The sequence below is a fragment of the Belonocnema kinseyi genome, chromosome 7, assembly GCF_010883055.1.
Source record: "Belonocnema kinseyi isolate 2016_QV_RU_SX_M_011 chromosome 7, B_treatae_v1, whole genome shotgun sequence".
Classification (NCBI taxonomy): Eukaryota; Metazoa; Arthropoda; class Insecta; order Hymenoptera; family Cynipidae; genus Belonocnema; species Belonocnema kinseyi.
The window spans coordinates 107,122,797-107,141,252 of record NC_046663.1 but is presented as its reverse complement, the minus strand read 5'-3'; the positions used below and the strand labels follow the sequence as shown (position 1 = coordinate 107,141,252).

The 18,456-nt window shown below is 32.0% G+C and overlaps 1 protein-coding gene across 1 annotated transcript in view; it reads right to left on the bottom strand.

Annotated features, from left to right (window-relative positions):
• LOC117177369 (SPARC-related modular calcium-binding protein 2) overlaps positions 1-18,456 on the bottom strand; it is a 93,279-nt gene that overhangs the window by 23,412 nt on the left and 51,411 nt on the right. The window contains exons 3-4 of the mRNA XM_033368010.1: positions 16,283-16,654; positions 11,666-11,890 (exon numbers count right to left, since the gene is read on the bottom strand). Coding sequence (XP_033223901.1) covers positions 11,666-11,890; positions 16,283-16,654 — 597 coding nt within the window. The remainder of the gene's footprint in view (positions 1-11,665; positions 11,891-16,282; positions 16,655-18,456) is intronic.

Below are 18,456 nucleotides of genomic sequence, written 5' to 3'. Positions count from 1 at the left end.
TTTTCAAATTCAGAAGAGGAGAAATGGGTTGCGCGCGCAACCCAGGCATTTATATCGTGTCCTACCATATTCACACGGACATAGACGTGCCATAGTATTAGACCACGTCTCGTTTCAGATCTGAGATCACTGCACTAGCCGAGGTGCCCGCCTCGAAGTCCGTAAACACACGAATAGATGCGCCACTCCCGTTCGTTTGCGCGAACTAAAATTGACCAAAAGTGAAGCTTACGCTATGCTATCGCCATTTTTTAACCGCCATTTTGACAACGAAACTGAAATATAACGATTTTTTTAGCCTTAACACATACAAAATTCATTTGCGAACCGATTCACTGATTATTCTCAGTCAGTGTCTTTCATCAAATGCTCATTATTCCAGAAAACGTGCCTTTCGCAATGTAGCGAAACACTTGGCGAGAAAAACAAAAACTGATGTACTTATGCTCGGAGATTCTTAAATTATCCGATTTTTCGTAGCTCTCGCGTAATCCATAAAAGTACGGCACTTATGGTTCATAAACCAGGTTCTGACACTTTTGATAACTATTTAATGATAAATATCGAAGGATCATGATACGTTGCGTAGCGCTGCTCAAACGAGACTCTCTTGACTCTCTCTGGCTCTCCTGTTCAGAGGGCGTAACACTAACTGCCAATAGTATGGTCAGATTCAAATATAAGCAAAACAGGATAAGAAGATTTTAATTGCTGCTGCAGTAATAATGTCATTGCTATTACAAACAGTGATGTGTTCAAAAATAGTGAAAAGTGATGAAGATACTAAACTTTAGTCTGATACTCTAAACTTGCGATTCCCGTCACCCAGGTGGTCCCCTGGAACGCACCCCTGAATGCGGGATGCTTACTGCTTTGCCCAGCATTTCTTTATGGCGAGTTGATGCATTCGTCTTTTGGTCTTATGATCAACCGTTGGTTTTGTTTTACGGTTCGCTTCGGCCAAAGCTCTCGCTGCATTATACACACAACAATTGATAGTCCAGAGATCGGATTCTTTTGAAAAATGTCCACGAAGCTCGTCATCTATTTCAGCCAGATCTTTAAGCTGGAAAGAAAGCTGGGTGTTGATGTTTCTCTAGGTCATAAAGCATCGGCTTGTTCTGGCTGTGGTAGAGTAGGCGCTCCACTTACATAGCCCCTTTTTTGGAGTAGTTTGGCATGTTTTCGCGCACGTTAATGCGAAAAGTGCGATAGCTCTGGGTGTTTCTCGCACCACAGAGCATGTAGTCGTACCCTGTAACCCCGTTCAGGGGCCACAATCGCATCGTAGCACTCTAGCAAGTCGTGATTTAGTCGCTAAGTCCACCTAAAGGTCCCGAGATTCCACCGATCTATCGCATTGACTACATCTCCATCCTATTGTTTTCAACCGAACTTACTACTACTACGTTTGGTGTTGTCATTGTTGTTCCCATGAGAAGCTAGAGAAAGAGGTTCGCCATCCTTGTAGAGCCCCGCATGCAAAGATAAGGCTGCGTACTCTGAGAAGTCGTCCGGTATCCCAGAGCCACCGTTCTAGAGACCTAACCCAGCCATTCAGTTTTTGGCACGGTTTTCACATCTCCGCTGGGGGGTTAATTTCTTCGGGACCACACCTGGACAATTGTCCGCAACTGCCTATTAATTTTTGTAACCATATTCAGCAGAAACCCTTGGTACAGGAACTCTCTATCCGCAACCCGAGGACGCTTTCAGTGGCTTTGTCATAGGCCCTTCGGTTTGATTCTAGAGGAATCAAAACCCAACTAATGTATATTTCATAACGTATTGCTGACCCTAGCGGACCGAAGGAACCGAATTGAGTCTCTACAAAGTACCCGTAAAGACCCCATTGGGTCCCCATACGGTTCCTTTAAAAAAAAACTCAAAATAAAAGAAAGATCAACTTTCTGTTGATCTGTTTTTTTTTTAGTTTTTTTTTTTTAAAGGAACCGTATGGGGACCCAATGGGGTCTTTACGGGTACTTTGTAGAGGCTCCATTCGATTCCTTCGGTCAGCCAGGGGACATAAAGTGGGTTCTATAGTATGTTACAATTAAATATATTATATATACATAATATAATAAGATACAAGGGTCGATGACACAATATTACGAATTTAATTGTAAGACAGTATGGAACCCACTTTATGTCAGCAATACGTTATGAAATATTACATTAACTCACTAGTAGTGTTAGGCACGTCTCTATGAGGAGATTAATGTTTGCATGACCAGTTGTAAAACCCTGGCCGACAATGGTTTTCGAAGTCGTCCTGCGAACATTGAGCTTCACATGAAGAGACCCTGACAGACCGACGGAACCGAACGGAGTCTGTGCGAAGTACCCGTAAAGACTCCATTGGGTTCCCATTCGGTTCTTTTTTGAGAATTTCAAAAAAACAGCAAGATCAACTTTTAAACTATTGAAATTCGGATCCTACGTTAAATGTTCTATTGAAAACTCACGGCGTAATCGCAATACTTTTATTTGTAGCGGTAAAAAGTTTAAAAATATATAAAATCTATAACGCCTGTTGATTTCTACTTACAGATGATGCGTTTGAAGTGTAGCAGTCAACAGGCGTTATAAGTCTTCTATTTTTTAAATACTTTTTACAGTTGCAAAAAAAACTATTGCGATCATTCCGTGACCTTCAATAGGGAATTTTAATGTAGAATCCGAATTTCAACCATTTTAAAGTTGATTTTGCTTTTTTTTTTAGTTTTTTAAAAAGGAACCGATTGGGGACCCAATAGGGTCTTTACGGGTATTTTGTAGAGACTCCATTCGGTTCCTACGGTTCGCCAGGAGACGTATGTAAAACTTCGAGTGATGTACAATATTTTATTCGAAATCAGCGTTTTATGAGACTGTAGGGCTATCTGAAAAGTGAGTCGTAAAAATATACGACTGACGTGGCAGCCATCTGCTTGGGCTGTGATTGGTAATTGTAAAAGAGAAAACATTGTGCGTTACTCAGTGGCCATTTGTGGAACTATTTACTACAATTGTCAGTACAGGGCTATATAACGATCACTTTTCAGATAGTGTTGCAGACTCATAAAATGGTTGTTTCGAGTATTAAAAACAGCGAACGCGGCTGCCAAAGGGATGATATCAAGTTACAGACGTTATTCTATGCAAATTGGGTGGCATACATGTATAATTTTCAAAGATGGGCGTCCCGCAGACAAAGATACCATTATACTACTATGGATCATAGATTATATTATGATTCGGAATTTCCTGACTACAGTGAATCATGTTTTTGGGATTTGTCCAGATGTACATTGATTCTGCTGGCCAGATTAATTTCAAATCACACAGGCAGTCTATGCTTAACACATAATTATTTCTCACTATCTTTATTGGTTTTTAAAGTGCATAAGACGATGCGTATCTAACCTACTTCCTAAAAAAATAATTGTTTGGTAATTTTATGAATGTTTAAATTTGAATAATTAAAACGCAGATTATCCAAAAATAATCCCAATTTTTGTTAGAAGTGTGATATTTTTAATGTAGTATAGTGATTTATGTTTTTCTCTTTGATTCTGATATAATCTCTCGTCCAATTTCGAAGTTTATTAATAAATTTTTAAAAGTTTAAAAGAGACAAAATGGTGGACCCCACAGACACTTGTAACCAGTGAAAGTTGATAGTTTTTTTTTTCTTCTGTAATTTGTTTGGAAATGTTTAAAATATCGTAAATTCAAGGAAGATAATTGAGGCGCTAAGAACGACGACGAAATAAAGCCCACTTTGGTAGAAAATCGTTTTTTACAGTTACAAGTACTGTAGGTTTTGGCCTATCGATAAATTGTAGAAATATTTAAAGAAAGAAATTTTATATTGCCACTAAATGTGGTTAAAGTTGAGGTGGTTGCTTGTCTTATTAAGCCAAATAATGATGAGGATTAAACTCGTATTTTACGTTTTGCGTGAGTTTGCAATAACTTTCTTAATTTTTCTGGTAAACGTACGGAAATTTTCGGTAAATTTCAAGAGATTTTGGGTAGGTTTAAGGTACTTTTCAAGAATTCAATTTCCTGTTTAAGGTACTTTTCAAGAATTCAATTTCCTGTTTAAGGTGCTATTCAAGAATTCAATTTCCTAAGTTAGAGACCACACCTTCAGCTTATTCTTTAAGTTTCCATCCTAAGTCAAAGTTTCTATGAAAGCAGCGCATCATAAATGACAATTGGAAAAGTTATAAATCGATAAACGAAATGTAATCAGAAAAGTGGAAACATGTATGGATGCGAAATTTGATTTGTTGCCACAATTTTAATGCCCGAGAGTTAATTTTTTTTACCTCAAATTTCACACACACAAACACAGAGAGAGAGAGAGAGAGAGAGAGAGAGAGAGTCTTGAGTTTTTTCTTATAAAAAAAAGGTCATGATAAAGTACTAATATGGAGGAAGGTCTGCGAAAAATGTTGTATGTAAACCTTATTTATTCATGGTAAGAAAATATTTTTGTTTTATTTCACTAAGATATTGCTTATAATATAAAATTGATTGAAGAATAACGCTTTAGATTATTATTAATTTATATTTTAATATAAATTTTGTTTTGTTTTATTTCACTAAAATATTGCTTATAATATAAAATTTATTGAAGAATAACGTTTTAGATTATTATTGATTTATATTTAATATAAAAAATGTTCAGTTAAAAAATTATAATCGTTAAATTTTTTCTGTTTCTGAATTGAATATGATAGCTAGGATTTAAAAATTTAGATCCTTCGAACTGTACAACATATAAAAGTTAAAATTTTTTAATTTCACAACTTAACTGCATTTAATTTCAAATTGTTCACTTAAAATGTGTCAGAAGCTTCCATTTTATATGCGTAAATTATTGAACGCTTTAATAAAAAAACGTTTTACGTAAATTTTAAGATGTCAAAATGCAAAATGGTTTCTCTTTGAGTGTTTTAATTTGAATTTCAGTTTTTATAACTTCAAATGAAATAATTTTTAGATTCAAGAGTTCGAATGTTTTAATCACAATCACCATCAAAAATGGTTGTGAACCGGGAAAACGCCAGGAAATGACTGGAAATTTTTTCATAGAATAAAATGGCCACTCTGTTATTGTTGCAAAAATTATGGCGAATTTTTCACATGTACAGTTTTTACCATAGTCAACAATAATACTCACACTCCCCGCTCGTTTCACTCATAAACTGTAGAGGGTCTAGCGAGGCGACGAAGCAAAGTGTCGCACGCTAAAAGCACTGACTACACTGACTGCTATCTAGATCGCTCGCTTGACTGCTCGTGATTGCTCACAATCTCTCGTTGACTCCTAATGACTCGCTCACTATTTTGGAATAGTTCAAGATATTTCTGCTGATTTCACTTGATTTTTAATCTTTTCAAAAGTGCCAATCAGATATCGCTAACTCCAGATCAAGTCACAAAGTGTTACGATTGTTACATTTCATGTCATACCGATTTTAAACGCTAAAACACCTTGATTCGATAGTGAATAGTTCCTAGCGGCCCGCGACTTTTCCAACTGCGCAAATCAGGGCTGCCTGGAACGTTTCCAATTGGAATGCATAATATTACGCAATATCTGTATGGGAGTACCCGCGCACTGCTACTTTCCGCTACCCTGCTAGTGTTTTCCAGGGAAGAGTCGCAACCATCTCTCGCCGCTTGAGCTGGGAAACTGTGTGTGTCAGCAGTTCTACGAATTACTAAACTGAGAGTAGAGTGTATTATTCGGCACATGCGCAGTTTAAAAAGTTGCTTATATGGGTCGCAACAGTGCTCATAACGAGTACCCCGCACTATTCGTTGCTGTTCGCGCGCAATTCGAAATGCTAAAAAATAAAATTTTTATTGTTTATTATGAATAATGTCATTTTAACGTATATAAATGTTTATTAGACCGATATTAATAAATATTGATAAAAATAAAAATTTATTAATTGCATACAGTGTTATGGTTGTTTTTGCTAAATATATCAATTTTTGTATTAATTAATATAATTCTATTGAAAAACAAGATTGTCAATGCATTTTAATATTTTAATAAACTTTAAATAACAAAATTTTCGAATAATGAAAAATATGCTAGAAAAATACAAGTGAGTACCAAAGGATATTTTTTATTTACACCGAATGCATTTAATAAATTTTTATTTTTATCAAGATTCATTAATATCGGTCTAATAAACATTTATATAAGTTAAAATGACATTATTCATTATAAACAATAAAAATGTTATTTCTTAGCATTTTAAATAGTACGCGAACAGCAACGAATCAGAGACCGAGGGCGACGCATGCGTAGAAGAGTTCGGGGCACTCGTCACCAGCACTGGGCCGCATCAATACAAGGTTGGGGCAACCAGTAAACGTCGCTTAACAAAAATATCTTAAGATCGCGATCGAGCCTTGGAATGAAAGAATCCTTACGTTTCAAGGCCGCGGAAATAGGAGAGACTTCACTGTATTTCAAAGTTTCTTACTTTTTCTCCGATTATTTTAACTTTAACAAAAATTTAATTACTTTTTTTATTCTAATAACTTTTCGCTCTTAATATGTTGAAAGTGCGTTTCATTCTGTGTGTAACTGAGTACCCAGTGGGCACGAAATTTGGCGACGTTTTTACGACATCGTTACGACAACTTTAAGATATCCTATTGTCCATGTCGTTAAGGTGTCTTTACGATATCATAAATAAGTCGCATGATCTGACGATTTCTTTAAGACAGCGCAACGACGTGGACATAGGATGTCGTAAAGTTGTCGTAAAGTTGTCGTAAAGACGTTGCCAAATTTTTTGCCCACTGGGTACTGTTTCGCCGAACAGCGAATTGTAGATATTTCGATAAACTACAATTCTCTAAAGCATTTTTCAGGTTTCTGTTTTAGTTTAGCGTAGAATTGCAATACTAGATTTTTGCATAGCGGTTTCTATGGATAAAATCAGCACCTTTGGTCAAGGAAAGCTGTTTAACAAACTCTTTCTTCGTTATAGCACCCAAAAACTATGTTAAAGCTCGATGTGATACGTTCATTTCTTTGAAGAGCTACCGTATTGACGGACGGACGAACAGACAGACAGTTGAAGAACCTAGGTGTAAAATTTTGGGACGATTGCGATACTTTTTCAGTCATGAATTATGAGAACGCAAAAATCTCATTACACACTGAATTGAATTCCCTTTTAATATACCAACAGCAAAGAATGTTAGGATTTTGAAAAAAATCATTAGATTGTGGTTGAAGTTGAAAAAATAGAGAAAATTTTCGATTATATTATAGATTCGTCATTTTACATCGTGATAAAATTAACAATCTATGGTTAATCTATGGTTCTAGTTCCAAACAAAAATAGAAATTGAAAATCAAATTAAAAATGGTGGAGTTCTGAATTTTTATATACATGCCTCTACCAAAGAACGGGTATTGTCCATAAAATCAGAGTTTGAGAGGCGTATCTGGAATTTTGCATATTACACTTTTTCAGTTCCACAAGACCTACATTTTCTACTATGTTTCGTGAAAAGCATTTTATTACTTTCACACAGTGTAATTGCATCTTCTAACAAACTAGCCTCATAAATACTTCAATTCTAGAACATATCAACTTCAATTGATATTCATTGAATCAAATAATATCCTAACTCTTATTTTTATTTCTGAGGTCAGCAACTTGAATAATCGGACCTTGAAATTAATCAAGGTATTTCTTCACCTTTAAATTATAAGATAAATGACCATCGCTAGAAACATCTATATTTCTTTCCCAAACCCCAAAAATCCTGATTAATCATTCTATGCAAGATGAACACCTTCTCCTTTGAATTTCAAAATAAAATCCAAGAATAAACTCAAATAATAAAAAACTAATATGCACTTCCTCTGAATTTGCAAAATGTTTTCTCGGTATTGGGTCGTTCAACTAAAAGCCTTTCTGAAGTACAAAACCATGTTCAGGCGCAGGCTGGCAGCCAAGGGTCCTCAACTCTCGATAAGCAGTGACTCAAGAGGTTTGGCGCGTTATTGCATTTCTGTGATCAATTTGGAGTGAAATCAGTGCTAGCTTTCTACCCGATTATAACCCGATCCACTGGTTTTATCCCCAGACTGTTTATTCTGATTTGAGACACATTTGCCACGCGCTTATTTTTTTAGGAACTCTTTCTTATCTTGTCTTGTAATATATTCTTGTGAGAAAAGTCTAGTGTTTGCCAAATTGCTCTGAAATCTATCGTAAATATACAAACTCAAGAAACTGAATCTATTTTTTAATTTTGTAAATTTCACTCTGAACGTCGCTACTTTCAAAAATAAAAGATTTCAATCCAGTCGTGTCAATTTTAAATTTAGCCCACCAATTCGAAATTTCAATTTGTTTCATAGCGTGGTGCAGTAATGTAAAACAAATTAATCCGAATAATTCAAATACGTACATTATAATAATGAGTAATTAGTAAGTAAAACATATCATCACAATTCTCCAATGATGACTTTTTAAGTATTTTAAAAATTAGTTTTTCAAATCCTTTTTTACAATTTAAATAATTCAAACTTTGAAAAAAATGAAGCATGAACATTAAAAATACAAGCAGGGAAAAGTTATTAGCATCGAGGCAGCTTTTTGCGCAATTTCGTAAAGCTTTCAGCGTATGCATTGTAAAATTGTAACATGCATACGGAATGGAAAATTGTTATTACGGGGTAACCACTAGGCGTGCAGTCGTTGAATTAATTAATTTATTAACAGCTCGTGCAGAAATTCGCTACTGAACGAATTTAATGTTGCCGTTCCTTTTATTTATTGCTCATACTAGGCAGTTCTATTATAGACTACAGGATTAAGCACAAATCGCAAAAATGTATACATATATTTATAGATTCATTCGCGTGCTCGGTACCAGCGATGGAGTCGTTAAAACTTAAATGGAAAACTTATCATCTACTTTCCATAAATGCAAGCCAACTATCTTGTTAGACAGCTGTTTTTAGATAATACTGTCATATTGAATGGCTCTGTTCATTACTCGCTTTATAAAACCTCTCCAATCATTCTATAAATAAACTTTTTATTCTTATACGAAAGGACACCTCAAAGTTATTCTTGTTCTATTACGAAGAGTCTCAAATATTTATGAGAAATTTTTATTCTATGAAGCGACTACATTTTGCTGAGTGTTAATTATATTGATAAAGAAGGAAATTTTAAGTTCCTAATACCTAATTATAATCTTCTAAATTTAATAGCATCTAAAAAAATATTATGGAAGACATTTTGAAAAATATACTGATTAAATATTCTTCTTAATATGTGAAAATTTTCAATTTATATTTATCTGGTGAAAAACCTTTCTATATCAAATATTTTCAAAATTAATAGAAAACTAATTATTAAGAATAGTAGGGGTCATTCACAAATTACGTTATAAGTTTACGGGAGGGTGAGGGTCTGCCGAAGTATCATTCTTCATGTTAAGACCAATGGAAAACTTATCACGCAGGGGTGAGGTCAGAAGTTCCTGAAAAATGTATCACGTATTTTGTGAATGGCTCCGTACTTTGAAAATACTTTTAGAATTAAAAAGCGGCTAAAAAATTGATTTGAACATTGATTTGACATTTCGTTGAACCCTCCCTCAAATCGTCACGTTACACTGAATTTGATCCCCCCTCCGCATTTTTAAATAAGAAATATAAATGTAATTTTATACATGCGTCAACCTAATCATGAATAATGAGTTAAAACTATTTATTACTTGCATGAGAATACTTTTGATTAAATTCTTTAGAATTTCTTTTTTATTGAAAAAATGTATATAATTTAAAGATTAATTTGATGGCAGATTAACTTAACAAATTAAATTATATGGCAGCCTCAGAAACTACTAAATTCTTTTGCTTCAATAATAATGGTTTTCAATGCATTGACATGGATTTAAACTATCAGAAAATCACGAAATAGATGGAAGCTCCCTAATTAAACTTTAATTCAAAAGCAACACAATTTTTAATCTTGGAAAAATTTCAAACTTAAAATTCTTAAAACTTACAAGGTTTTATTTTGGAAAAATTTCAACTTGTTTCAAGATTTCATCGTTTTTAAATTGGTCGACGTTTTCAATGTTGAATACTTTGAATGACGAGATTTCAAATTTGAAAACACTTGAAATTGGTTTGAAATAAAACATTTTAACTGTATTGAAAATCATATTGTTTATTTCAATTTGGTAGTGTAACTTGAATTTTCAGGACATTTCAACTTGAAAATATTGAGAAATTTTACTTTTTTGCTTTGGACTTTTGAAACTTTTGAAATTTCAAAAATGTAAGACTTTTAAGCTGGGACAATTTCATTTTCGATATTTTGAATTATACCCAAATATAATTAGAGGTCGTTCATATATTATGTAACGCTTTTAACCGAAGGGAGTTCTAGCCTAGCGAGCGTTATGTCTATGGTCCAAATCATCGGCAAATTACGTTCGTAATATATGGACGACCACTTAATTCAATTAATTGAATTCCAAATGGAAGTTGCAGAAACATAGTCATTTGAAAACAAACGGATAAAAATTTCAATTTCTTAACATTATTTATATTTTTGAATGAAGTGTCTACGAGTGCCAAAAAATCCAGCTATACATACCGTTATTTCGGTACAAATAGCCGCTTTTATAGCTCGCCTTATTCATACCGAAAAAATCTGGCTAATTGTACTAAAATTTCAGTAAAAGTAGCTAAAGCAATTTTTGAATTATAACACTTTTGCGTTTCAAATTTACAAACTGAAGAGTTTTTAAGTTTAATTTTTTTTTTTAATTTCACGTTTTCAAAACTAACATTTTAGATTTTTTAATTGCCAGGACTTTCAAATGTAAATTAAAATAAACTAAAATTTCTTTAAATTAGAAAGCTCTTCAATTGAAATTATTGAAAATAATGTTCGAAATTTCAAAATTAAAGGTTTCCAGTTTGAAAGCGCTTAGAATTAAACTAGTAATATTATTTAAATTTAAAAATAAGCAATTAAACATAGACAATGGTACAAAATTTTCCGAAGCTTTTCAAAATGCCTAGATTTTCCTGACTTTCAACTTTACCAAATTTTCTACAATAACTATCAACCCCGCTAAATAAAAGAAAATTTTTTATAAAAATGAGATATTTATTTTTAATTCACACCCCTATAAATTCATAAAATTCAAATTGTTCACTCTCTCAATAAATCAGAAATGTTAAAAATACAAGTACGGTAAAATAAATGAAAATTAAAATTACTGAGAACGGAGGCCTATGTTATGTTATAGTATAAATTTATTTATTGCAGCTAACTTACCATAAGCGCTACTCCATACAATTTTCCTTATCTTTGTTACATTTAACGATTTTCTCTCTAACACTTGCTATATATTATTAATTTTTAAAATTACTTGAAGGTTACTTGTCTGAAGGAGACAATCTATTGAATACTATCTAAAAACCATTGATATAGACCCGACATGACCGTTTTAGAAAGTTGATAACATTGAGTGAACCACTTGTTCTTATTTTTTGCAGTCACCATTTTAGTTTCAGACCCATCGCCGGCTAAACTCTCATGCAACTTTAAGAGTTATCATATAAGATTTGGTTGGAAAATGCATTCAAACTTACGAGTAAAATCGTTGGCAAGACAGGCTCCCCATTCTTGACGGGATAATTTCGAATCCCTGTTGAGATCGCAATTCCGGGCAAATGTCCGGGCACATTTTTTTGGACGAACTGCCTTCCTCGCTAACCTTCTCAATTCCTTATACTCTGTTTTATCCAGAAAACCATCGCCGTCTTTGTCCAAGATCACGAATTTCCAGGATAAAACTCTCTCCACATTTTTGTCTCCTAAAATAAAACGTAATTTTAGAAGCTAATTCATTAACCACGAATGAACAGATAAATAATAATAAGTAATATAATAAGTAACAAATAATAGATAGATCACAAATAGCGTAAATAGTCACAATTTTTTTTAAATAGTGTCAAAATATTGTCATAAAATTTGTCAAGCATTAAAACTATATATTAATAGAAATCAAGAATATAAGGAGGTGTAATCTGTAAATAAACAATATTTGCATTGAACTACAGTTTTTAAAAATTATTAAACGATTTTAGTTTTTTTGTTGCTAAATTCCAGTACTTAAAAAATACATAAAACACTTTGTATCAAACGTAATTAATAACATTAGCTAAATTTTATTTTTTCTAGAAGTCGATGGGAGAAATAAAAATGTTTTCAGAAGATTAAAAGAGTACTAATATCCTGTGCTATTTTTATCGCAATACCGTTCGATATTTAGTTTTAAATAGTTCAATTTTATCATTGTTTCAGGCCCAAGATGTTGCATACTCCAGCACACTTTGTGTAATCCAAATTTAAAAATGTATAGTCCAAAATCAAAAATGTGTGCAATGAAAAATTAAATTAATTTTTAAGCGAAATTTCCAGTTTCCTAAACTGACATTTTAAAAGTATTAAGGGGACCTTCTCATAGATAAATGGCTAAAAAGATCGACTTTTCCAGTTTTTTTTCAATAATCGATTTCATATCTATCCAGGAATACCAGTGTAAAATTTTTGGCTGATATTCGAAAAATTGCGGGAGATATGAATGCCGCCCGTTCCAGGTGCGCTCGATCTATTGTGATAGCAGCTTGTCCAGCGTCGTATTTGGATCGGGTTAAATGCGTGCACCTACCGAAAATGGCTCGCAAAGTTGGAAAAACTGGTTCTTATCTTCATTCGCGGTCGCGAATGACAATAACTTTAAACGCATTTTTCTCAAAACCATGCGTTTCGAACTGGCCTTTACGATAGCTCGAGAAAGACTTGAACGATTTCAAAAAAAATTATATCAAATTAAAGTGCATTAAATTCTTGATTGAATGAATCTATCGAAATCGATAAAAAAGCATTACTTTTTATAAACAAAATTGACAAGAAAATTTGGAGATTTTGTAAAATGCGTTGTAAAAATTGCAAGACAAGACTTTTTTATACTAACAAACAAGTCATTCAATAGAGGTTAGTTTATAAATGATCAACATTCCTATTTATTTATCGCAGGATTTACAGTCTTTCACCTTTTTCTCATTTCTTCACTTAAATTTAAACTGAATTAATAGAATCGAATAAGAAAATCCAAATATATTTGGTCGAAAAATCTTTTTTTCAGTTGAAAAGTCTACTGTTAAGTTTTCGATTAAAAATTTGCCTTTTTTGGTTAAAAACTATATTATTTAGTTAAAAATTGAATTATTCTGTTGAAAAATCAACAATCTTGTTGAAAGGGCATACTTCTTGGTTTAGAATTAAACTATTTTATTGAACATTCGTATTTTTCGCTTGAAAATTCAACTATTTTGTACAAAAAAAAACTGTTTTGTAGACATTTTTTTTTATCCAGACTTAATTCTTCTATATAAAAAGTTAACTACTTCATTTCGGGTTTAAAACGGATCTTTTTCATACAAAAAATGCAACCAAGAACTTAGAAATATTTTTCAAGAAAAAGTGAAGAAATGTGACAATAAAGTTTCATTATTGGAAAATTGTGAGAAAATAGTGTCATTTTTCCGAAATAGTAGCAAAAAAGTGGCACCGCTTAATAAAAGTGTGAAATAGTGTGAATAGTCTGGTGAATCCGAGGCCTAATTACGTAATTTTTAGAAAAATAGAGCTTTTTCCGAGAATACTGATAAATTCCAGAAAATTGATAATTACTGAAATAATTACTTTACTTTCAGTAATAAATTAGAAACCTTTGTGTTCTTGAAAGCTTTAATGTTCCTGTTTATACAAAGAAAAGACTAACTCCCTGAAACTGAGATTAGCAATTAAATGAACTAATTAGAATTTTTACTACTTGTCATAAATGTCATGATTACAAGACACTCTTGATATATGTGAAACCTTCGTATTTGACTTTAGAAACTTTTGATGATTGTAGGTCGCGAGGCATCTCGCTCTCGAGAAAACTTATTATTTTAATTCAACTGTTACTATTTGAACTTTGAATAAAAATGCAAATACTCAATAAAGCCATGTTTCTCAATAAATTTTTTTTCTATGAATAAATCACATTTGGGGAATTAATTGTACCCTTGCAGCTTTAGAAGTGGTCGGGTAATTTAAAAGTCAAAAACAAATTTTTCTTGAAGACTGTAAGAAAGTTTGCAAAGAGGAAAAATGTGACTTTTATTGAAAGAGATTTTAGGGAAAGATATCTAGATTTATGGTAGTGTTGAGAATGATGCGTCACAGAATAGAGTAGCAGTGGCGCAATGACGCCGATATAATCCCAATGCGACGTGAAACACATTCCATTATCACGGTTATTACAATTTGCCGACAACCGGTTATTACGCCGCTTAAAGTAGTGTTCAGCTTCTTTCTATATTTTTCTCCCGTTCCCTCACTAACCAATATTTTCTTGCGGCTAATGATACGTCTCCATCTTTACACGGTACACCTAGTATCCATATATAACTTCGATATCTACCGACACTTGACTCTTGTGTCGGCCTGATAAAGAGAAAACCTGCAAGATTTCCTTTCACGAACTGTGATTTCCAATATCTAAGATTGTAAGTCAATATGACGTTTATAAATATAATCCCCGTTTTATGCTTAGCCATCTTTTGATCTCAGAACTCAATTCCAATACCGAGTTTTAAAACATTTGCAAATAGGTACCTACAGAATTTTGTAAGACACCGATATTTTTTCTAAGAAAATTTATTTCCCTTTTTATATTCCTAAAAGCGGAATTGGCAAAAAAGAAGAGATACTACCAAATGCATTTGCTATTGAGTCTTGTCTCAAAGTAGAAAATACAATGATTGCGTCCCTGGAAGGTTTAAAAGTGAAGAAATTATTTTTCAATTCTTTGTGCTTAATGGACCCATCCATAAATGACATAACAGCTTTTTTGGGGAGGAGGTTTGGGAAAATGTTAAGATTTTTTACATTTGTAGGAAATCCATGTATCCAAAATCATAATACATATATAATGTTTTGTTCTTCATCATTCTGTACAAAAATATCCATAAATTAGAATCCACAGTTAGAATCCAACCGCAAAATAATTCAACATTTTTTTATTTGATCGGGTTAAGCTAACATGAGATATTTTCAAAGCTTCCAAGGTATTTTAAAAGATTTTCAAGACTTACTGATATTTCAAAGTATTTTTAAGGAATTTTGATGGATTTCACGGAATTTTATAAAAATGTTAACGATCTTAGTAATTTTAAGGATTTTAAAAGCTGATAATTTAAGAAATATGATCAGATTTCATGTAACTTCACGGCATTTTAAGCGATTTTATGATATTTTAATGAACTTATTTACAAGAATTGAAAGATTTCAAAGGATTTCAAAGATTCGAAGAGATTTTAAAATTACTACTACCCACAAAATCCTTAAATATTTGTGAAGTTTGTCGGGCTTTGCACTATTTAATCAATCCGCCCATAGATGTAGTAGTCTACTTTTCTAGACTTGACGACAAAATAAAAATAAAGTAAAAATATCTCAAATTTTTAGTAAAGGATTTCGATCTTCTACATTGCTGTTGAAAATATAAACTTAAATTATTTGATCAAATATTTGAGAAAATTTTATACATCATTTTATATTATATTTTATTAGCATTTATTGGTATTGCAAACGTTCCTTAGAAAATTTAGATTATTTCATGTACCCTTCAGCTTTTTGAAAAATATATAAAAATGCATAATCAATATTAAATAATTGGAGATATGTAGCAGTAATTAAAAAAATCTTAATTAACGTTTTTATGAATATTTTTCTACTAGGCAGAACTGTTTTTTATACGTTTTATTTTTCGGGGAGTTTATGAGTTGTACCTTTTTTCAATGTTCCATATTGTTTTAATTTTATTTCCTTTTATTTGAAAAACTTTTAATTATTTGACAATTCGAATATCTCAGGTGATATGTAACTAAATTGTATTTAATAAGATATGTCTGAAAAAATTGGGAAAAATTACCTAACATAGGAGGCAGGGGGAGATTCCTAATCACCTTGTTAAAACTTGTTAGATGGGGAAGGGGAGGGGTAAAAAATTTGAAAAAAATGTGTTATGTAATTTATGGATGATCTTTCTGACCTTCCTTTCCTACTTCCTCCGAAGTACAAAAGAAAATATAGAGATTTTTCTATCAGTACTGAAACCCAACAAAGTTTCTAAGGCTAGTGAATAAATTTACCTTCCGAGGAAATGTTGGTCCTACGGTATTCTATTTTGAAGTTTTCAATGAGATTGCTATTGAACTTGGATTTTTCCGAACGGTCGCAGGAGTTTCGATGCCTGCCATTGTACTGTCTACGATTCTTTCTGCTTGGAGAACGCCTTCTTTGACCGCTTCTCGTGGAAGCTAAATAGTTGTTACCCGACCTGGCACATTTTGGTTTTCGATTTTTCACCCAACTGTCGCGTAACGGTCGACCTTGGGGAGTTACGCACCAGCAATACCCCGTTTCTTCATGGCACTGCATCGGTGCATACGTACCATCAGGTCGACAAATCAGACGATTACCATTACGCTCGGTTGTTCTTGCTGTGAAACACGATGGCGCTTCTGAAAACAATGAATATTAAAAATTAATAAGTTCTTCACGAAAAAGTGGAAACAGAAGCTCGAAAAACTTCCATGAGCAAGTTAGCTTTTGATATTCGTTAACACCCAAAATAAAATTACTAATTATTTCAAACTAGCAAAAATAGCTACAGCGACTATCATAAAATTTTAATTTTAATATTGTATTAATAGAAGGTATTAGAAGCAAGGAAATAGCTCAATTTAATTTGGCATGTTTACAGTTGAAAATCATACAATTTTGAATATCTTTTTGAAATCGTTCAATCTTGAAAATTTGCAATTGAAGACTTCAATTTTTAATGTGTTTAATTAAAAATGAATAAATATTTTTTTAATAGTTCAATTTTTGATATTTATAAAAGAGAACTCTTCAATTTTTAAGATATACAAAAATAGTTTTATTTAAAATAAAATTTGTTTGAATTTTCAAAATTTATATAATTTTAAACCATTTTTACATTCTCATCAGAGAACGTATTAGATCTGTGTAAAATTTGACCCCCCCCCCTCCAGTTTTTGTCGTAATATTCGTAACATGTATCGCTTAAAATGATGTAATTTTGCATGTTTTTTATGTTTAGTTTAATTTTGAAGAGTTATAATGGTAAATTCTTCAATTTTGAATATTTGCAATTTAATTCCTGATTGAGCATTTAACTATTAAGAAACTTTAAAAAATATGTTAGAATTTAAGCTTTTCAATCTGAAGAATTTATTTTCAAAGCCTCAAGAATTAAACTTTTTTAGAATTGCACATTCAAAATTGTTATTTTGAATTGCAATCACGAAATTATAAAATTTCTTCTTCATAAATATTGTAAGTGAAATTGAAAACTTTTATTCAAACCCCTCACGAACTATAGTCATTTATCGGAATTGACAATTGTTTTTTTCATTTGAAAAATTTTAAGCCTATTTGAAAATAAGATAACGCAGAAAAAATGTGTAAAAATAAGAAAAAGAAGTTGCTTAAATTGTTATAAGTCTTTCCAATAATCAAATATTGTAATGAACACATATTTAAAAAAAGTATTTTGACATCTATTGCTCAAAGTGCACCTTCTAAAAGAAGCTAGATTTTCGTAAAGGTTTAAGAATTATCAACCTTCTTAAAATTTGTTTCAATAAAAAAATATCATTTATCAATTTTGTTTACATCTACTAAAAATTGAATTCAGAACATTAAAACTTCGATTGAAACTTCTTGATAGGTTAGAAACATGATTTATGGTTTTTTTAGCATTTTGAAAATACTCTATCTAATTTTTAAAATTTTCATCGATTTTAAAAATGATTTTGTAAGAAGCTTTTGTTGGACCACACCATAAAAAAGAAAGCTACATACAGAAATAATTTGAGAACTAAAATTCTCTTTTCACTTTAGAACTTTTTGGAAAGAGGTAAAGAAACCTTCAATGTGGAGAAAGTAAACCAATGAATTTAAAGATTATTATTGTTATTAATTACTAACAGTTGGTTATAAATTTGTTAAGTGAAAATGTTGGAAGCGTCATCATTTTGATTCTTCAAAGTAACTTTTAAAAATATTCAGGGAAATGAAAATTGTAATTTATTGTACAAAGTTAATTTGAATAATAATTTTTAATTGCAATTTCCATCAACTTCCATTTTTACATTTTAAATGGTTACCAAATCTAATTATTTAATCATTTAGAATTCGAAATTGAGACTCCGGATTCTATAACCACGCATAAAATTTGCCTGGCCGCTTCAGGCCGCTCGAGTTGGCCCCTGATGGCTTGAAAATCAGTTTTCGAAAA